Source organism: Sphaeramia orbicularis, chromosome 12, assembly GCF_902148855.1.
Source record: "Sphaeramia orbicularis chromosome 12, fSphaOr1.1, whole genome shotgun sequence".
In the NCBI taxonomy this organism is placed as follows: domain Eukaryota; kingdom Metazoa; phylum Chordata; class Actinopteri; order Kurtiformes; family Apogonidae; genus Sphaeramia; species Sphaeramia orbicularis.
Window position 1 is genome coordinate 68209529 of NC_043968.1, and position 18238 is coordinate 68227766.

General features: G+C 36.8%; 1 protein-coding gene across 14 annotated transcripts in view; it reads left to right on the forward strand.

Annotated features, from left to right (window-relative positions):
• Window positions 1–309: 309 nt before the first annotated feature.
• The window catches only part of dnm1a (dynamin 1a), an 88270-nt gene continuing 70341 nt past the window's right edge, over window positions 310–18238 (forward strand). For 7 of the 14 annotated variants that reach the window (XM_030148551.1, XM_030148553.1, XM_030148546.1 and 4 more), the window contains exons 1-4: window positions 312–714; window positions 16917–16990; window positions 17656–17805; window positions 17896–18099. In XM_030148551.1, coding sequence (XP_030004411.1) covers window positions 554–714; window positions 16917–16990; window positions 17656–17805; window positions 17896–18099 — 589 coding nt within the window. In that variant the 5' untranslated portion in view covers window positions 312–553. Of the gene's footprint in view, window positions 715–16916; window positions 16991–17655; window positions 17806–17895; window positions 18100–18238 lie in introns of all 14 variants that reach the window. The other 7 variants (XM_030148556.1, XM_030148555.1, XM_030148554.1 and 4 more) reach the window with 3 other exon arrangements.

The following is an 18238-nucleotide window of genomic DNA, read 5'->3' on the forward strand; positions in this document are numbered from 1 at the left end:
AACAACTTGGCTGATTATTCTACTCTGTTATTATTATTATTATTATTATTATTATTATTATTATTATTATTATTATTATTATTATTATTAGTAGTAGTAGTAGTAGTAGTAGAAGACAAGATCATTCAGCACCATGGACAGATCCGCAAATTCGGAACTACCAATTTCTAAACAAAGGCTCAGAAAAAAATAATAGATGGACATCACAGTGAAATGTGGTTCACCACCTAGCGGTGAGAGCGGGGAACTGCAGAGATCCCTGCCGTGGAAATACAAAAGCTCATCCTCATCCTCATCCTCATCCTCATCCCCCCCTCCCCCTGCGGCGCTCGGAGTGTACATGATCAGCAGCGGAGAGAGTCCAGGCTGAGGTGATCTGAGACACCGAGGAGGCGAACTCAATGAGGCAGCAAACTGGAAACTGAACCGGTGTGAAAATCCAACACTAACATCCCTCTGAACCCGGGGGTGGCGAGGAGGGACGAAGATACTAACAAGACACAAATCCCCCTTGCTTCGACCAGGATAGGACCTGCCTATTGCCATCGCAGCGATGGGGAACCGGGGAATGGAGGATCTGATTCCTCTGGTGAACCGCATGCAGGATGCCTTCTCCGCCATCGGGCAAAACGCAAACCTGGACCTGCCGCAGATCGCCGTGGTGGGCGGACAGAGCGCCGGGAAGAGCTCAGTGTTGGAGAACTTCGTCGGGAAGTAAGTAGCTTTTCCCTGCTTCCCTTTGGGCGGCTGGTGCATCAAGCAAACGGCTGCAGTCGCTCTCATCTAACCCTCAACTCCCCGGATTTAAACCCACCACTCAGCATTTAATTGGATTTTAAGGATGTTATTTAACCGTTACAAATTGAACTTTCATCATTTTGTATCCCTGCTTTCTTCGTACAGTGCCAATGCAAGGAGATTATTTTGTTAGGCCTAAACACTGTAAATCCCCAATGAAGTTCATCTGTTAACTGCTGCAAGAGGTATTCAGGGACCTACAGATTTCACGTTAAAAAAGTTAATGGTTGATGGTCTCTTCATAATTTAAATATTCCAATTTCTATAATGTTTCTAAACCTAACAGTTTTGGGTGTCAAAGTACTATTTAAGTTGTGTATAATGCTGAGTTCAACCTTAACTCAACAGTTTGGGACAGTTTGGTTTGGTTTGATGAGTTTCTGCTCCAGGTTGATTGTTGGATGTGCTGTTTCTGCAGCAGAGCTACCATCTTGTTTTCCTCAGGCAATTTAATAGACAAGGGTGCAAAACGATGCTGGCTGTGGGTGTTGACACGTGTCACTCTTGGGAACATTCTTCTTTTTCTGTCGTGTCAGTGCTGATGAAGATACACAAAGAAGTAATGGGAACAGATGAGATGTGTTCTGGTGCAGTATGACCTTGCAGAGAAAAGACAGGGCCAGTCCACCTGAGCTTTGAGCCCTTCCTGCTCAGCTCACCCATCTGTCTGCCAGTGCTTAGACTCTGAGTGAAGCTTAAACATACAACTTCATGCATACAGCTTCAGAAAGTGGCTGTTTCAAAAATAATCTGTGGGGTTTTTTTTCTCTTTACCATCTTCTTTTCCTTTTAGATATTGAGCTCACAGAGTGTGTGATTCAGCAGTATTTCCTGCTTAGACAAGGTCAGAGTGTATTCATACTGTGGCTCCAAGCCAGCACTCAATCACCAACCCCCATGCTGAATAAGGCCTGTGTTTTCCGCAATTTATTTGTCCCTATCAAACATACAGAGATCCATCATTTACAGATCGTAGATGACAACCTTTCAAATTGATTCATCATGCTGTAGTAGTTCTAATTAGCCCTGAAGACATCTGGCATCTCTTTTGCCCAATGCTTCTAATCTCTTTTCTTACATTTGTTACTCAGCTGTGACAAATAGTTCACCACGTGGCTATAGCACTAATCCATGTCTTAACAGGCAGTAATTGAGGTATGCCTGCTGTTTACATGTCAGCTTGGGGTGGATTTTCACTCCTGTTTCAATGCCCCTCCCACAAAATATACCTGTCCCATCTCAGGAGCTGTCTTTATGTAATGCAATGTTTTTTTGGTACCCCTGACACCTTACATTTAACTAAAAAGGTGATTTTTTTTGGCTGTATATCATGTAGTTTGTATTAGAATAGCATATTTATAAAAAAAATAAAAAACCCTACTAAAAAATACTTTAATTATGATTCATGCTCCTGCTTGCTTCCATTGACTTGTTGTCATTCCCATTCCACTTATATGATGAATGGTGAAACTGACTCATCCATGGATGTACATATTTAATCCCATCCTGCAGGAATCCCTTATAAATGGTCAAGCTTTACAAAAGGTTGGAGGTTTTGGAGTCTATGTTTGGGGGACATAAGACACTAGAAAGATAAAAATGTGAAAACTAATTTCTTGCAATTTTACAAATTCTCAAACATGTTGATGCAGTAACAGCTATGTTTATAATATCTTCACTTCACACCAAGAAATGTAAGGCTAAGTACACTAGAAGGGTAGCTTAACACTAGGCTACCTTCCAATATTACATACATATTACAACATACAGTGGTACATTTACAAAGACAGAATTAAGCTATATTAGGCACTGACATGACTTGTGCATCAGTATCCTTACTTGCCACAAATAAGCAGATGACAGGATTGATATCTATGAAGATAAGAGAATAATTTTACTCAAACAGATTAAGTTTTTTTTGCATGTGTTAATGATTTAAGAAGCAGTTTTAACAGCAGCTCTGCGTCTGTCTTTATAAGGCTTTCTTTTAATATCACATTAAATGCTGAAACCACAGCTGTTTATTTCTTTTTTTAAGTTTCTACTGATAAAGTGGCATCTTTATGTTTGTTGGGGGGGGGGGGGGGGGGGCATGTTACCCTGTACTTACACAGCTGTTGTCATAGAAACAGCTTGAATCTAATCATGGCACCTCGCCTGAGGGACAAGAAGCACTTTAGACTGATCATGACAGGAAGCAGATGAGAAAAAAGTGAATGGTGTTAACGAAGCATCATGTTAAAATGATCTCTTAGAAGATTGACATTTCTGTTTGGTTGTGATAGTGGACAGATTGCAGGCCTTGCATATTGTGATGCAGTCTTTGTATGTGTAAATGTATTCGCTGAGTGTTGCACAGCTGCAGTGATGTCGCTCAGGTCTTCCCATCCTCCTCCTCCTCCAGTCATCCACCTCCCAGTGGCCTATTGTTATTGCCTTATCAGTCTAACACAACACATACACAATGCACTGTGTGTTCCCATGTTACAATAGTTCTTTTTTCTGTCTCTCTTCCATAGTTTATTTTAATATAGTCATTTAATGTAATACTGTAGGAGCCGATATTAAAATATTTATTTTATCTTTTAACACTATTTCTTGAGCACCTTATGAGTGTGTGTTCCCACAATCAATAGTTCAGTTAATAAGTTAAGGAAACTTGTAACTATGCATAGTGCATACGGTAGAAATCAGATATTTCACATTATTACCTATTATCACATTATTACAACCTACTGTTTCAGGATGGTTTGTGTTGGGGTTGAGCGATAGGGCAAGTGTAATATTTATTAAAATTTTTATATCATCCAATACTGATAATTAAGAAAGTTAAGCAGGAAGTGATAATCACGTTGGAATTGTTCTGAAATCCAGAAAAACATTAAAAACAGTTATATGGATAATCAGCAGATAATCAGCAAAATACAAAAAAGTGCAGAAAAACAGGCAGAAACTTTGAAGAGTGAAACATGACATTTTAAGGAGAATCTGCAATTTATATTTCTTGATCTGTACATACATACATATATAATTTATATATGGTTGCCAATGATGTTAGTGTTGAATCATCATCACGCAGGGATAGAATTAATTTTAAAACTGAAACTTTTTGTGATTTATTTGACAATGTGAAACAAAAGTACGCTAAAGACAAAAGGATGGACATTGTGACAGTAATAATCATCACCTCATCACCGCTGCCAGGAAAATTATTATGATTTAATGTAAGAATTATGTTGTGAAATGATCTAAAATTACGTCACTGCTGTTATCAACATCACTTTATGACCCAACCCTTGTAAGGCATGGTGGATAGTGTCATGACATCAAAACCTGCAGCCTGTGTATTGATGTAGACCTATTTTAAGGAGTTTGTCCTTCCTGACACCTCTCCTCTCAGATGGATTAGATTTTGATGGAGACAAGTGTGGTAGGAAGGAAAGTCAAGGGAAGATATGGCAACATTTAAGGACAAGATCATGTTTATGTTTTCTCCTTCATTCATTCTGTATTATTGTGTGACTGTCCCAGTGTCTCATGTTTACAGATGGTTGTTCATGTTATATTTTACACCTTTTAAAAGGTAATTTACGTCAACATTATTAAAATACATTTAAACTCTATAGCTTTCCTTTCTTTTTTAATTTACGTATCTTTTTGCTTTAGCTCCACATAACCCAGATTTCTCAGTGGCCATAGATGACATTTTTGGCTTTTAATTTTAAGTGACTTGACTGATTTTAAAACCTGAGTGTGAGGTTAAACCATCTATCTGTTTCCCTCTCTGTCATTTCCCTCCCCAGTGTTCAATTAGCTCTCACAAAGAAGGGAAAGTTTCTGGTCTCCAGTGCCCACACACGCACACGCACACGCACACAAACACACACACACACACACACACACACACACACACACACACACACACACACACACACAGGAGTGGAATAGGAATTAGCTTTATTGCCATTGAAAAATCCAACTGTGTATTGAAATAAAATTTTTGTTTTTGTGCTCTGTAAAGTGCTCAGAATTATATACAGAAAGCAATTATACAAGCAGTTAAGAATAAAAAAGAAATTAAAATCAGTTTTGTGAAATTACACACACAAAAACTGAGTCCAATCAATAAAAATGTGCAGAAGAATGTAGCCTACAGGTGTTATGTTCGGTAATGAGTGCAGTTGTGAGTAGTCCATGTAATCTAATGTATACAGATATTTTCCATTGCTATTTACATAGCAGCAACTTAGCATTTGACATTTTAAAGAGTCTGTGTTAATTTGGCTTGGTTTAGAGGAGCCACAGCTCAACATGATGCACATTTGCTGTAAAAGGAGTTTAAAAAGCTAATGAATAGTTTCCTTAAACAAGAAATGGTAATGACAACTGTGGTTATTGGTTAGGATGGACATTATGTGCAAAAGTGTATGTACACAGCTGCACACGTTTGTCCAAACTACTTTCAGAACCATGGACAGTTCTGTTAAACCCCCACTGAAAGCCAATACAACACACACTGGATACAGTGGATATGGACAGTTGGAGGTGAAGAATGCTCATAGTGAGTATGAAGCCACCTCAGTTTATTATTTCCTCTTTTTTTGATTCAGCTCTGCTTGGATGAGCTCAAAGGAACAAACAAGTCGTAAGCACCTATGAAATAGCCTCTTCTGCATTGCTGTTGATTATGTACCTATGGAGATAATTCTTGGTGTACTTTAACAAAGTAGTGAAGCATCAATGTTAGTCATGTATGTGACTTGTTGAAACATAAGGGTGTGCAAATGAGATGGAGCTGCAAGAAATCATATTGCAATGTGTTTTTTGGGGGGGGGGCTATTTTCTTGATTTTCAAGGAAACTACACAAATTACTGATCATTTAGAAATGTGCATTTTATCCCCAAATCAAGTACAGAAGTAAATTTATGAAATAGATACAAATACAAACATTTAAAAAATAACTTTCATTTTACATGTTATACACAGTGCCTCTCTGTGCATGGTTTCAATAAATCTAAAATATCACCTCGCATAAAGAGTCTTTAAATTGAAAATTTCTGCAGCTATATAACGAGTTTTGATAGTTTTCAGGGGCTTAGATGCTCTTTGTTGCATTTGTGGAAGACTTTGTTATGTGGTTGTTGAGTCTGGATGCCCTTCTTCAAAAATGAAGTTAGACGTTAATTAGAAAAGAAAACAATAAAATCAGTGAAGTCATTTGAGATGGAAAAAAAATCATTTGATTACTTTTGGTACTCATCATATTTACTTTACATTTATTTGGTTTTGCTGTACATAACATTACATACATTGAGAAAGAACATCAGAGCTGAAAAACAATTTAGAAGAAATTATTATATCAAGAGCATAATATCAAAAGGTCATGCTGAAGGGCTGTTACATTGAATTCAATGAGAATCAAAGGTAAACTAATAATTATCTCCAAAGCTGTATGTGTGTGTATATTCAGCACATTTTATATGTTCCTGATCTTGTGCATCTGTCAGTTGTGCTGTAATTTTTGGTTTAGATCTCCTGCAAAAAGATACTAGAGGTAGAAAAAGGTGGAGATGACGCATATCCCAGAAGTGTTGCTGCTGAGTGGTCTGCACATCCACAAACTTAAGCATTTTGTTTTCTGTGATGACTCCTGGCACCGGCACAACCCTGAAACACAAAGTCACAACACAGACAGTTTTGCTCCCTCCTCCCCTGTCCCCTACAAAGGATTAGGCTTATGATGTATAGCTGGTATCATGTATTACATAATGTAAAAAAGGCCAGAAGCGTTCTCATGAGTAGAAGCAGCATCACTCATGTGAAAGACATGGTTGGTATCGTGTTCTTTACAAGTGAAAGCCCAGGGTTAGGGAAGGGAAATAGTAACATAATACAGAAGGGCCATTAATGACTCACCCAGGAGGCTCTATTAGGACACATTATGAGAAAATACTGACCATATCGTGTGGCCATCACTGTATGTTCTTGGGTTGGAGCTGTACAGTACATTTCTGTCGGCTTTGTGAAAACAGCTACTGTGGTCTGTCGGCTTTGTGAAAACAGCTACTGTGGTATAAATCAACAAATGAAGAGCTTAATAACAAGTATCTTTTAGTCCATGCACAGCATGTCCGTTACATGGAATTGTAATATTTGTCTGTATCTGCCTTTTTTAAACCTATGTTTGAGTCAGACAACCCTTTTAATTTGGTTTGTATTGACAGTGTGTATGTAAAATTTGTAAAAGTATATTCATCAAATCATTTTCATATTCCTAATGACGGAATGTAATTTATTATATTTACCCAAGCACTTGAGTACCAATTTGATACAGTATTTCTATTTTATTGAACCTCACAATTCTAGTCCAGTAAACTTAAGAGGGAAATATTTCACCAAATTTACGTGACACAGAGTTAGTGTTAGATCGATTAATTTGCTGTGGCTAATTAATCTGCGTCAACAGGACTGGTATCAGTACAACATGGTTCCAATAGTGTTTGAAGGATAATGTTAACCATCTTTGCTGGAATTACTAACTTTAGTGAAATTAGTCCCACCTAGATTTCTATGGCTAGATTGATGTTCACTCCACTTTCTGATAAAGTCAAAAACCCTCTGACAGTTTTGATATTTTTTCAGGTAGGAAGGATGGTGGGTGATATAAACTCATTAATCTGCTTTTTCATACACCACAGTATAATTATTGCATTGGCTTTTCAAAATCAGTCTGTCTGTCAACCTCTGCTGAGAGTTACATTTAACATTAAGTAACACATGACTGTATATGATTTGATGCAGTACTATACCACTAATCAGTCTAGTATCAGTCTAACTCTAAAGTCTAGTCTAAAATTGACAAACCATAACACTGAAATGCTCTCAAGTGTATTTTTTTTGTAATAATCACAATCATATAATATTCTATATTCTGGTGTTATTCACAAAGGATACTACTTTATGACTTTTGATACTCTTTACATTCACATTTTGCTGAAAATACTAATTTAATTCATGAAAATGTACTGTTGTATTTATGCTTCGTGTTATTTCTACTGTTAGCTAAACTTTTACTTACTTTACCTTTATATGACATTACTTTTCTGTTTTTGACACTGTTGGGGTAAAAAAAAAAAATCCATAATTACCTTTCAACTTAATGTAATTTAAGTGTTTTGCGCAGATATAAGAATTCTATCCCCTTCTCTTGAATATTAGGCAGACAGTACTTGACTATGTGGTTGACAGTTGTAATTATTTTATTGAAGCTCAGAAAATTGCCTTCACTCTTCCACAGTAACATGAAACAACATCAAGTAAATCATTCTTTTTGTTTGGTCTGTAGATTTGGACCAAGAGGAGAGGTCTGCAGAGGGAAGGGGTGTGTTTTCATATCCTTGCATTTCCTCCATGATTTCCAGCTCCATTATGTCTTTAACTGTTTTTCACAATAACAAGACATGCACTGATCATACATTTTCCACCTCTACCTAATGCAAATAGAATAACTGTGTTCATAAGTCAGTAGATAAATGTAGATATAATTGCTGTTCTAAATGAATTTTTCCTCCTGACATGATCAGATTTTTCCTTTGGCTGTTTTGGCATCTTTTGTTCATAGAAATGGATATTAAACTACATTCCTGGTTCTAAATTAATGAAATTAATAATTCATGTTGTTTTTTTCGAGGAAGCTTCTCAGGAAAAGATTACATAACTTATGAATAATAAAACAGATATCCCATTGATGTATATAAAGTATAAACAGTCAAAGCAAGAGTGAAAGAGCAGTGAGAGAGAAAAGGGAGAACAGTTGTCCTGATAAAGCTGCAGAGGATTATCACTAATCTTTGTTTGGATCTGCAATACCCTGTCCTATTGGTTCTGCCTTAAGCTGCATGTCCACCCTTAAACAACCAGCCATCTGATTGGCTCATTTGTACCACTGTGGCTGAAAGCAATATGTTTGTGTATACAGTTCATCACCAAAAAACAGCCCCATGCTTCTAAAACCCAAAGCACTGCAGTGAAGGAAAGTTGTCTGGTTGTGAGGGTTTGCTAGTCAGGGTACATTTGTTTGTTGTTTTTCCTGCACGTGTTAGAGGAGGATTAGGTGAGGCTCAGACTCCAACGGTGTGTTGGAATTGGAGGTGATGTGACGCACATGAATAGACCAACAAAGCAGCTTGTTGAGTAAGGGTTATTAGAATTATTACATCCTAGGTGGAGACACAGCATTTTATGACAATTTGATTTTATGGTGTATTTCTGTGTAAAATAAAGAGTAGCTTGCACATTAAAATTATTTGTAATAAATAAATTATGATGTTTTTTATTGTTGTTGTTTTTTAACATTACCCTTTAGTCAAATGGACACATTAACAGAGTTACATGCATACAAAAAGCAAAGAAAGTAGTTTCATAGTATATCACAATATTTTTTACTCAGTGACTCAACCTTTATAGGTTTGTGCTTCAATCTACTGTCAGTTTTACATGGACTATTAAAACAATTTAATCCTGAAGGCATTGAACAAATAGGGTTTGCTTGGCCCTGAAAAGTGACGATCAGTTTGCTAAAGAGTTGTAGAATGCAAGTAATAAATGTATTCTTTAATAGTTTTATAAACACTATATTCTAACATAAAACACAGTCACAGTCAAATGTTTTGGCAGCAGTACAAATAAAATTTTTGCATAAATGTGATTTATTTGCCAATAAGTCTTCCATTTTTATGAAACACTTATAATTCTTCTCAAATGTATGAAATGTACAGACAAAATCTAAGTCCTACCTTTGTAAGCATGACAGCTGTTCCTTAGCTATGGTATGGGATATGGATGTGCATTAATAATCCATTATTCAATTAGTCTGTCTGCGAAAATCAGATTGAAGGCAAGAAGCAAACAGCAGGATGGATCAGATACAGTAAAGGATGGACTGGACTAGTAGAGAAAAGTACTGACATCAGCCACCCCCACCTCTGTTACTACTACCACTACTCCTGCTGTTGCTACTGATGACAAAATAACAGCTATGGATTTATAATGGATTAATTTAACACTGTGGAGCCTGACGTTACCACAGTTGTTAATGTAACATTACCGGTGGAATGTCGAGAGCCACTGAAATATCACTAAAGATGTGGATCACTGTGGATAAGTTACAGACCTGTGTACTGTAAATTGATCAAGAAGCCTGGGACACAATCGTTTATGTATGCTCCCAATGTGTACATAGGATGCTCTGTAAAGTAATGTTTCAGGGCTGAAAAGTCAAAAGTAAGATTCAGTCTGTTGATCTACTAATCCTATCAATACATGTAAATAAGTGAGGTAAAATACAGTTTGTCATCATTTCATGGTCATTACATATGACCCATTTGCACTTTCAGAATTCCCATAGTGCAACATTGATTCACCAATAAAACCCATGTAGTTTGCTAAGGAAAATACCTGATTTTAACTGAAGCAATGCAAAATGTACAAGATAATATTAGACTAAACCATGATAAATTGCTTGAAATGGTAAATGTAGAGGAAAAAAATCCCTTTGACAAAAGTCACCACACAAATCTAGGTTTTTAAAACATAAATCTAGGATTGTACACACACTTTGTTGTAGCGTACAAAATACAGTTGAAAAAAAGGCTCCCAAGCTGTTTTTCAGGGGTTTAAAATTTGCATTTTCCCCCTCAATAATGGTAACTGTTGTCACTTGATTAAAGCTCCCTCTAGTTTCTTTAATTTATTGACTATACTGATGCTAATTGACTCAAGTCAGAGGAATTTTACAGTTTTCTTTGGAGAAAATCACTCCCTTCCATCCACCTGTAGTGGGCACTGTGACGTGTGCTTTAAGTATTTATGGTCCTGTTTCTGCCTAAATGCTGCATAATGTGTTTAAAGTGTTACAAAGTGTTTAAAGTGTTATAAAAAAAATTAATACTATACTCATAGTTCCTGGTTGATCAGTAATAATAATAGTAATAATAATAATAATAATAATAATAATAATAATAATAATAATAATAACAACAACAACAATAATAATAATAATAACAACAACAACAATAATAATAATGGGCACATTAATGATGACATCTTGACAGATCACCTTAAAATGTCAATCCGTATTAATGGAAATTAAAACTGGTAGGCTGGTTCATCTGATTGCCCAGCAGAAGTGTAGATTTTAGTTGGGTTAACTGTAGATTTTAGGTTTATTTTAGAATAAGCCTTAGCCTTAGATACCTATATCTATTCTTCAAAGATGGATGTGTTAGTAACTAAATATTATAATATCAATTACTTCTGAGCCTATATTTTCAACTTCTAGATATCTGAGGCTGTTTCATTTCACAGATCTCTGCTGTGTCTTACACCATTAAATTTTACATTGTACTTGTATATATGTGTATGTGTGTATGTGTATACTTGTGTATGTGTTTGTGTATAAACTGTCTGAAGTCAAGTGAACATGTAACGACCCAAACAAGCATGAATATTGTAGTAGTAGTAGAGAAGAGAGCATAAAGCTGTAAAATGTGTTCTTGTTAAGAACAGCAGTGTGAGTAAAGAGGTCAGCACTGTGTGTTTGCTTACATCAGTGTACTGTCTGAACGTCACTGGATGTGTACAGCATACAACAAAAGAAGCAATGAATCATTACTTAACAGCAGCTGGCTTTTGTTAGATGTGTGTGTGTGTGTGTGTGTGCTGAGAATGAATGAAATGGATGAATCAATGATTGCAACCTAGGAGTTTCTTCTGTAACATCCCTGTATTTCTAATTCGCGTGTTAATATGAAAAATAAATCAATGACAGCAATCTGTAGGGATTCAACTGTGAATCTGTAAATCTATGTGACTTCCCCTAACCCTGACCTTTGACCTCATTCTCCTGCACACTCTCACCCTCCATGATCTTCCTCTTGTGTCTACTTATCATTGTTTATCTTTGATGATGTTAGAACACAATAGAAACACAGATGTTATGAGGATGGATAGAATAAATGGTGCTTTGCATGTTTATGTGAACTACTGCTCTCAGGCTCTAGTACGCTTTCATCACATTGGTGCAGACTTTATTAAGATAATCTCTGGTATTGTTCCTTGTCCTTAACAAGGTGCTCTCAGTTTCAGTTTTTGAGGGACATGTTTTTTATTATTGGTACTTTAGTATTGTTACTTTAACATGTCAAAAGGCTGTGTGCCATTAAAACACCAACACATTCTAACATTCTAGAACATTCATCATCTAAAATGTTTGTATGTAATGTATGTTTGGTTCAGGCCCGTTCAGATTATTCTAGGACTGTGGACCAAACTTCAATACTTTTATCACCAGTACCATTTAGTATCATTATTATTTATCAATACCTATGGAGGAATAAATAGTTTTTTCCACATAGTTTTTTATGTTGTAAATAGTAGTGGCTGGTACTAAATAACACTGTGGAGGGAAAATGGGAAAATTAATCTAGAGTTTTTCTGAGGTTTCAGTCATTTTATACGCCTTTGATTTTTAACATATGTTATGTTATGTTGGTTTTTATGTTTGTGACTGAAATTGTCCTCATTTTAGTGTTACTTGCTGAAAAAAGCCATTCAAAGAACTAAACCCCAGTCTTCCAGTCACTTGACCACACACCAGTTGCTATAAAGGGGCCACACATTACCTATGTAGCCCAGTGGTTAAGCACTCATTGAGCTCATCTATATTATAAAAGCCAAGTGGCCTCTGTGTGTGTGCGTGCATGCGTATATGTGTTCACAAAAAATCCGTAAAGAGCTGACTGCTGCAGTTTGGCATACTTATGTATTTTTGGTCAAGGAACAGACAAATGAAAACGACAAGTTGATAGAACCAATATTTTGGGAGCTATTAGAAATTTTGGAATACAATAGTCTTACAATCACGTTGCTATACCCGAAACGCTTGGCGGTGACTGCTGGACAAATGCAGTACAGCATGCACAAATACAGAACAGTATAAAAACTACCATATCTAGAACCTGTGGATCCCCATGGGTCAAAGCACTAGTATGACATAAAACTGCAGTCAGTGTGGAGGTGACTAAACAAAGGCTCAACAGGACTAAACTCAGTTATGTGTGACATTAAGAGCAGGGTAATTTTCTACTTTGCTTTCAGTCTGAACTCCTGAAATTGTCTGTATTTCACTGAAAGACACTTGGTAACCCCCCCAAAAATTATTATCCAGTCACATGAGGACAGAATATTCCCATCCCATAGCTATTCTGATTGGCTGTGGGATGGCTATGAGGTGCAACTCAGCACACCTTAGGTCACCTGGCCATCAGAAGTTTTTGGAGCCATGTACACCCTGATTTGCCAAAGACCACAGTTTAGGAAGTGAAAATATTCACACATAAAGTAATAAAAATGATGAAAAACAACTTCAATAACAGACATGAACTACAGTAGTATTGCATCATAACAATTTAAACAGAGAGAGATTTCTGCTACCACTAGTATGTGTTATATTTAAATACCTTTTCTTCATCAAGTCATTTTAAGTGGGTCAGCACCTCTGCACCCCTATGGGCAAGAAGACACTTGTTATAAAATGGTACTGAGTAGAAAAATGCAAGTGGGAATTGAAATTGAAACTAAAGATTGATATGGGCATCAAACAGTATTGTTTAAAAAGCCAAGGTATTGGTACCAGTATTGAAGTTGTTGGAATAACACCCAGTCCTGTTTTATTTTTGTCTGTTTTACAGAAACATATACTTTATTTATTAAATACAATCACTTATTCCATACTTTATTCAGTATGTCTGTGCAGGTACCTGAATAAGTTGTACCTCCTGTTCCTTCTCTCCATTTCTGCTTCTACTTCTCGTTTGTGTGTGAGCTTTGGCCAGCCACACTCATGTGAGTCCTTTCATCCACTGGCCCCATGGTGCAGGATGAAAACACCGGGGGGGGGGGGGGGGGGGGGGGGGGGGGGGGGCACTCTCACGGTCTCAGCAGGATTATAGACTGAGGGGGAGGATCCTGTGTCTGAGCCAGCTCATGTTCTTTAACATGGTCACAAATGACAGACAGTAGAGGTTTTTTTTTTTTGCAATATCGCAGCCTTAAATGTGGCATTGTGTAGCACAGTATATACATAAGAGTTTATGTTCTCCTCCCATTTTGGAAGTTTGTTGTGGCAGCAGTTTTGGGTGGAGGATGAAGAGGAGTAGAGTGACAGTAAAACCTGCAGTTTAGGCCATCTGTCATGAAATGCACACATGCGCGTGCGCACACACACACACACACATACACACACACACACACACACACACCACATATGTAGCTAGGCAGGTACATCAGCAGGTTGACTGGACATGAAAGAGTTAGAACAAATATAAATGCAGGGCCCAAAATATTGAAATCTTTATGTGAAAATCTAAGGCAGCAGTGATTACGAAGCTATTACCTGTGATGTTTTTAAATTTAAAGATAATTTTAGTGTTCGACATGTGTATTACAGGTGATTTACTGCATCTTGGAAAGAGATGAAGTTACACTCTGATAAATGTAGTTATACAAGATCATAGCGCCCACTTTGACCAGACAGACAGGTTTACCTTAATGGATTTAGAAATATTGTGCAAAATGTCATCATTTTGATTTTCTCTTATTATCTATTTTTACTTCGGAAAAAATATTTAATAACAGTACTTTGTAGGTAGTGTGAATCTTCTATCTCAGAAATTAATAGCATCAAAATGGAGTCAGATATAGGGTGTTACTTTCATTCAGTTTTGGGCTATATACTGAATTAATATCATTGTGTTTTTGGTTCATGCAAAAAACGCCTACTGTAATTGCAAAGTTTGAGTTAGTATTTCCAATTGAGACTTGTCTTTTATCATCATAGTTAATTTGATTCCTGTTATGCCTCTAGATTTAGGAAATATTCCACTTTTTGGCAAGTGTTTGTCATGTTGTCTCTATTGATCTTCCTTCCCAGTCCTACATTCATTCACACTCATTTTATGTTATGCACTCAGAGTGAGTAAATATAAATGTATATATGTATTATATACAGACAGTGATCAATACATAAATAGTAGTTTAATAGAGCAGAGACATTCAGACATGATTAACCTTGTTTATTATTTACTGTAATGGCTGGATTTATAGGTTTTGAAATAAATTTGAGCAAAAGCAGTTCAGCACTGAGCTCACAATTCATATCCCAAACGCCTCAGGCTTTGTTTTAGGTTCAAACAGAGGCTTCGTCTTTATCTTATTCATGTTATTCAGTTGATTATTCATGAGAGAGTGGAGGTTTTTACCATCAGATGCTGAAGACTGAGCGATGAGCTAATAAACTGTCCTCATGTTTCAGCCTGAGGACTGAAGTATGTGTCTCTATTGTTAACGTGGTAGACTGAGAACCGTCATGTCAGCTGGTTGAGCAACACACTGTGCCAGTGGCGAGTTGACACTGATGTTACATAAGTAGAACTCTCCCCCAAAAACCCTTGTGTCTTGTGTGTATTTAAAAAGAAAATACATGTAGCAGACAATCATCTGTGACATCACATGATCTCAAACACACATTGCAGAGAGAGAATATCAGAATTTTAGGTGAAAACACAACAAACACATTCATTTATGTACACTGAATCAAATGATCACTAGAATTTTAATTTCATAGGACAAAACATGGAATGGTATATATCAGCACATGCGAATGGTCTTGGAACCTTAAAAATCTGGTAATTTTTTTTAGATTAAATCATTCATGTCAGTCAGCTGAGCTTGTTCTGCAAAATTGTAGTGTTTCTACTTGCTCCAAGGGATGTTTTTAGGTGTGAACGTGACAGTGAATGATCGTTATGTCAGCCCTGCAATGAGCCCAAAAAGGGTTGAAAATTGCACACATAACATTCAGTGTAATGGCTGTAGCTGTAACTCCTCTTTGTTTGGAAAACATTCACATCTTTTGCTACAGCTTTATACAAAGTTTACTTTGTGTGCCCTGTGGGTTGAATTAAAAGCATATTATTGCTCAGTTTTACTTTTTTCTTATTATGTGTGACTTGTTGCTAGGGGATGCACGTACATATCAGGGAAACATCTGTCTCCACTAATATCAGCCATGATGATTGTCATTGGATATCAACAAATAACATGTCATTTCACTGAGAGTAGTAGCCAATATTTATCTCTTGCATTATGGTACAGGTTGTTACATGCATAGAATATTGCTCTTTCAAAAGTAGTTTGATCAAGGCCTCAAAGGCTTTAAAACAGTTATTTATTTATTTTTTTTATAATGAAGACTTCATTGAGTAAAAATGTTGATCCAGAAATTCACATTCAGTGCATCCCTATTTGTAGCAAGTCCTTCAACATTTTACTCTCTGAATTTGGATGTTTGAGAATAAAATTTAGTACCTATTATTGGATAAAGCAAATAAAGTAAGTAGTTCCTGCAGAAACAGCACAGTAATAAATCAAATGGATATTTGTCCTGTAGGGATCACAGCTGTTGTGTACAGATTTGTTATTCAGTACTGGGCCCGTGCGCGCGCGCACACACACACACACACACACACACACACACACACACACACACACACACACACACACAGATACACGCAAGTCACACTTGCACATGTTGTTCTCTGCTCACTGCACAGATTTCCTGAAGGCATAATCATGAACTCTTCTGTTGGCTTCTGTACGCTGATTCACTGTCTGTGACTTGTGCTTTTGTCTTTTTGTCATTTCATTCACCTTCAGTGATTTGCTGCTAAATTTCTTTAATGAAAGCATTTGTAATCACATATTTAATATAACCGTCCTATCTAAAAATGTAATATAGTACAGTACAGATCATTTTGTATGGATGGCCCCTTGCTTATTGTATTAAAGATAAAACATATCAATCTTTGTCATTATTTTGCTTCTAAAGATAAAGACAAAAAGCTGATATGGGTAGTCGTACACTGTTTGAAATTAACAATACTTTATTAGTCTCCACATCAGCTGTAGCCATGTAAGTGCCACAGTTTTGTCTCATATTGCATGTTTTTCTGCATCACATACTGATGGTCTTTATTGCGTTTTGTCTGTTGTGTTTCAGGGATTTCCTTCCCCGTGGTTCTGGTATTGTGACCCGTCGTCCTCTGGTGCTCCAGCTGATGAACTGTCCCACAGGTAAAAAAAAAAGAAAAGACTCTGGAACATTCAGTGAAGGTTTTCTATTTCAAATACATATGACTTATGTGAGCAGTGTCTTCAGCTGACCTTCATAAGGAATTGTCAGTCAATGATGGGTGATGCCAATTCTGTACAATTTTTAGGCTCTATGATGTGAACCAATGAAGACTGTCTGTAATCAAGAGGAAAAAGTTTTCTTGAAGGGATTAAATTAATTACATTTTCCAAATGGCACAGCAAGTTCCGGTATCTTTAAAGCTTCAGGAGACAATATTCCAAGAGTCGAAATTCTAACTCTAAAAATCTCCATCAGTCTTCCCACTCATGTTAAGTAGCTAATGTTAGCTTCTACCTTCTAGCCCAATGTTATTCAGTTGTTACAGAAGGTGTTGGTGTGGGTCATCGTACACTGTGTTCATTTAATTAATTTGTTTTCATACGTGGTCATAACTGCTGGATTGTATTGTTAATGAAGCGCAAATTACAAGGCATTAGATTGTAATTGTATTTACATACATGCATTTTTTTTTATATTTGTCCTATAATCTAATGCAAAGAATTTATGTTGGCATTATGCATTATACTGAATCATGATGAATTGTATCTTTTCACCTTCCTGTTTTATGCAGTTTCAGTTAACCTCCTTTTTCTTTCTTTTCCAGAATATGCAGAGTTTCTCCATTGTAAGGGAAAGAAGTTTACAGACTTTGATGAGGTTCGGCAGGAGATTGAGGCAGAGACTGATCGCATCACCGGAGCCAACAAGGGCATCTCGCCTGTACCCATCAACCTGCGGGTGTACTCCCCTCACGGTAAAGCCGATGCCACTACTGACTTTGTGTTTTACAGGTAATTCATAAAGAAGCATGTGGTTAAAGTTGCTTTGTTTTATTAAAAATCAGTGCTGAATCTGACGCTGGTGGACTTGCCTGGGATGACCAAGGTGCCGGTGGGTGACCAACCAGCAGACATCGAGTCTCAGATCAGAGAAATGCTGTTGCAGTTCGTCACCAAAGACAACTGTCTGATGCTGGCTGTGTCTCCGGCAAACTCTGATCTGGCCAACTCTGATGCTTTAAAGATTGCCAAAGAGGTCGACCCTCAGGGTGAGTGCATACTGTACGAAAACACACATGCATATTCATTTGACCTCCATTTTCAATCGTATTCAGTCACAAGTACACTTAAAAGAGAATAAATATATAGTAACAATTAATGAAAAGACAGTTAAAACAGATAAACTCA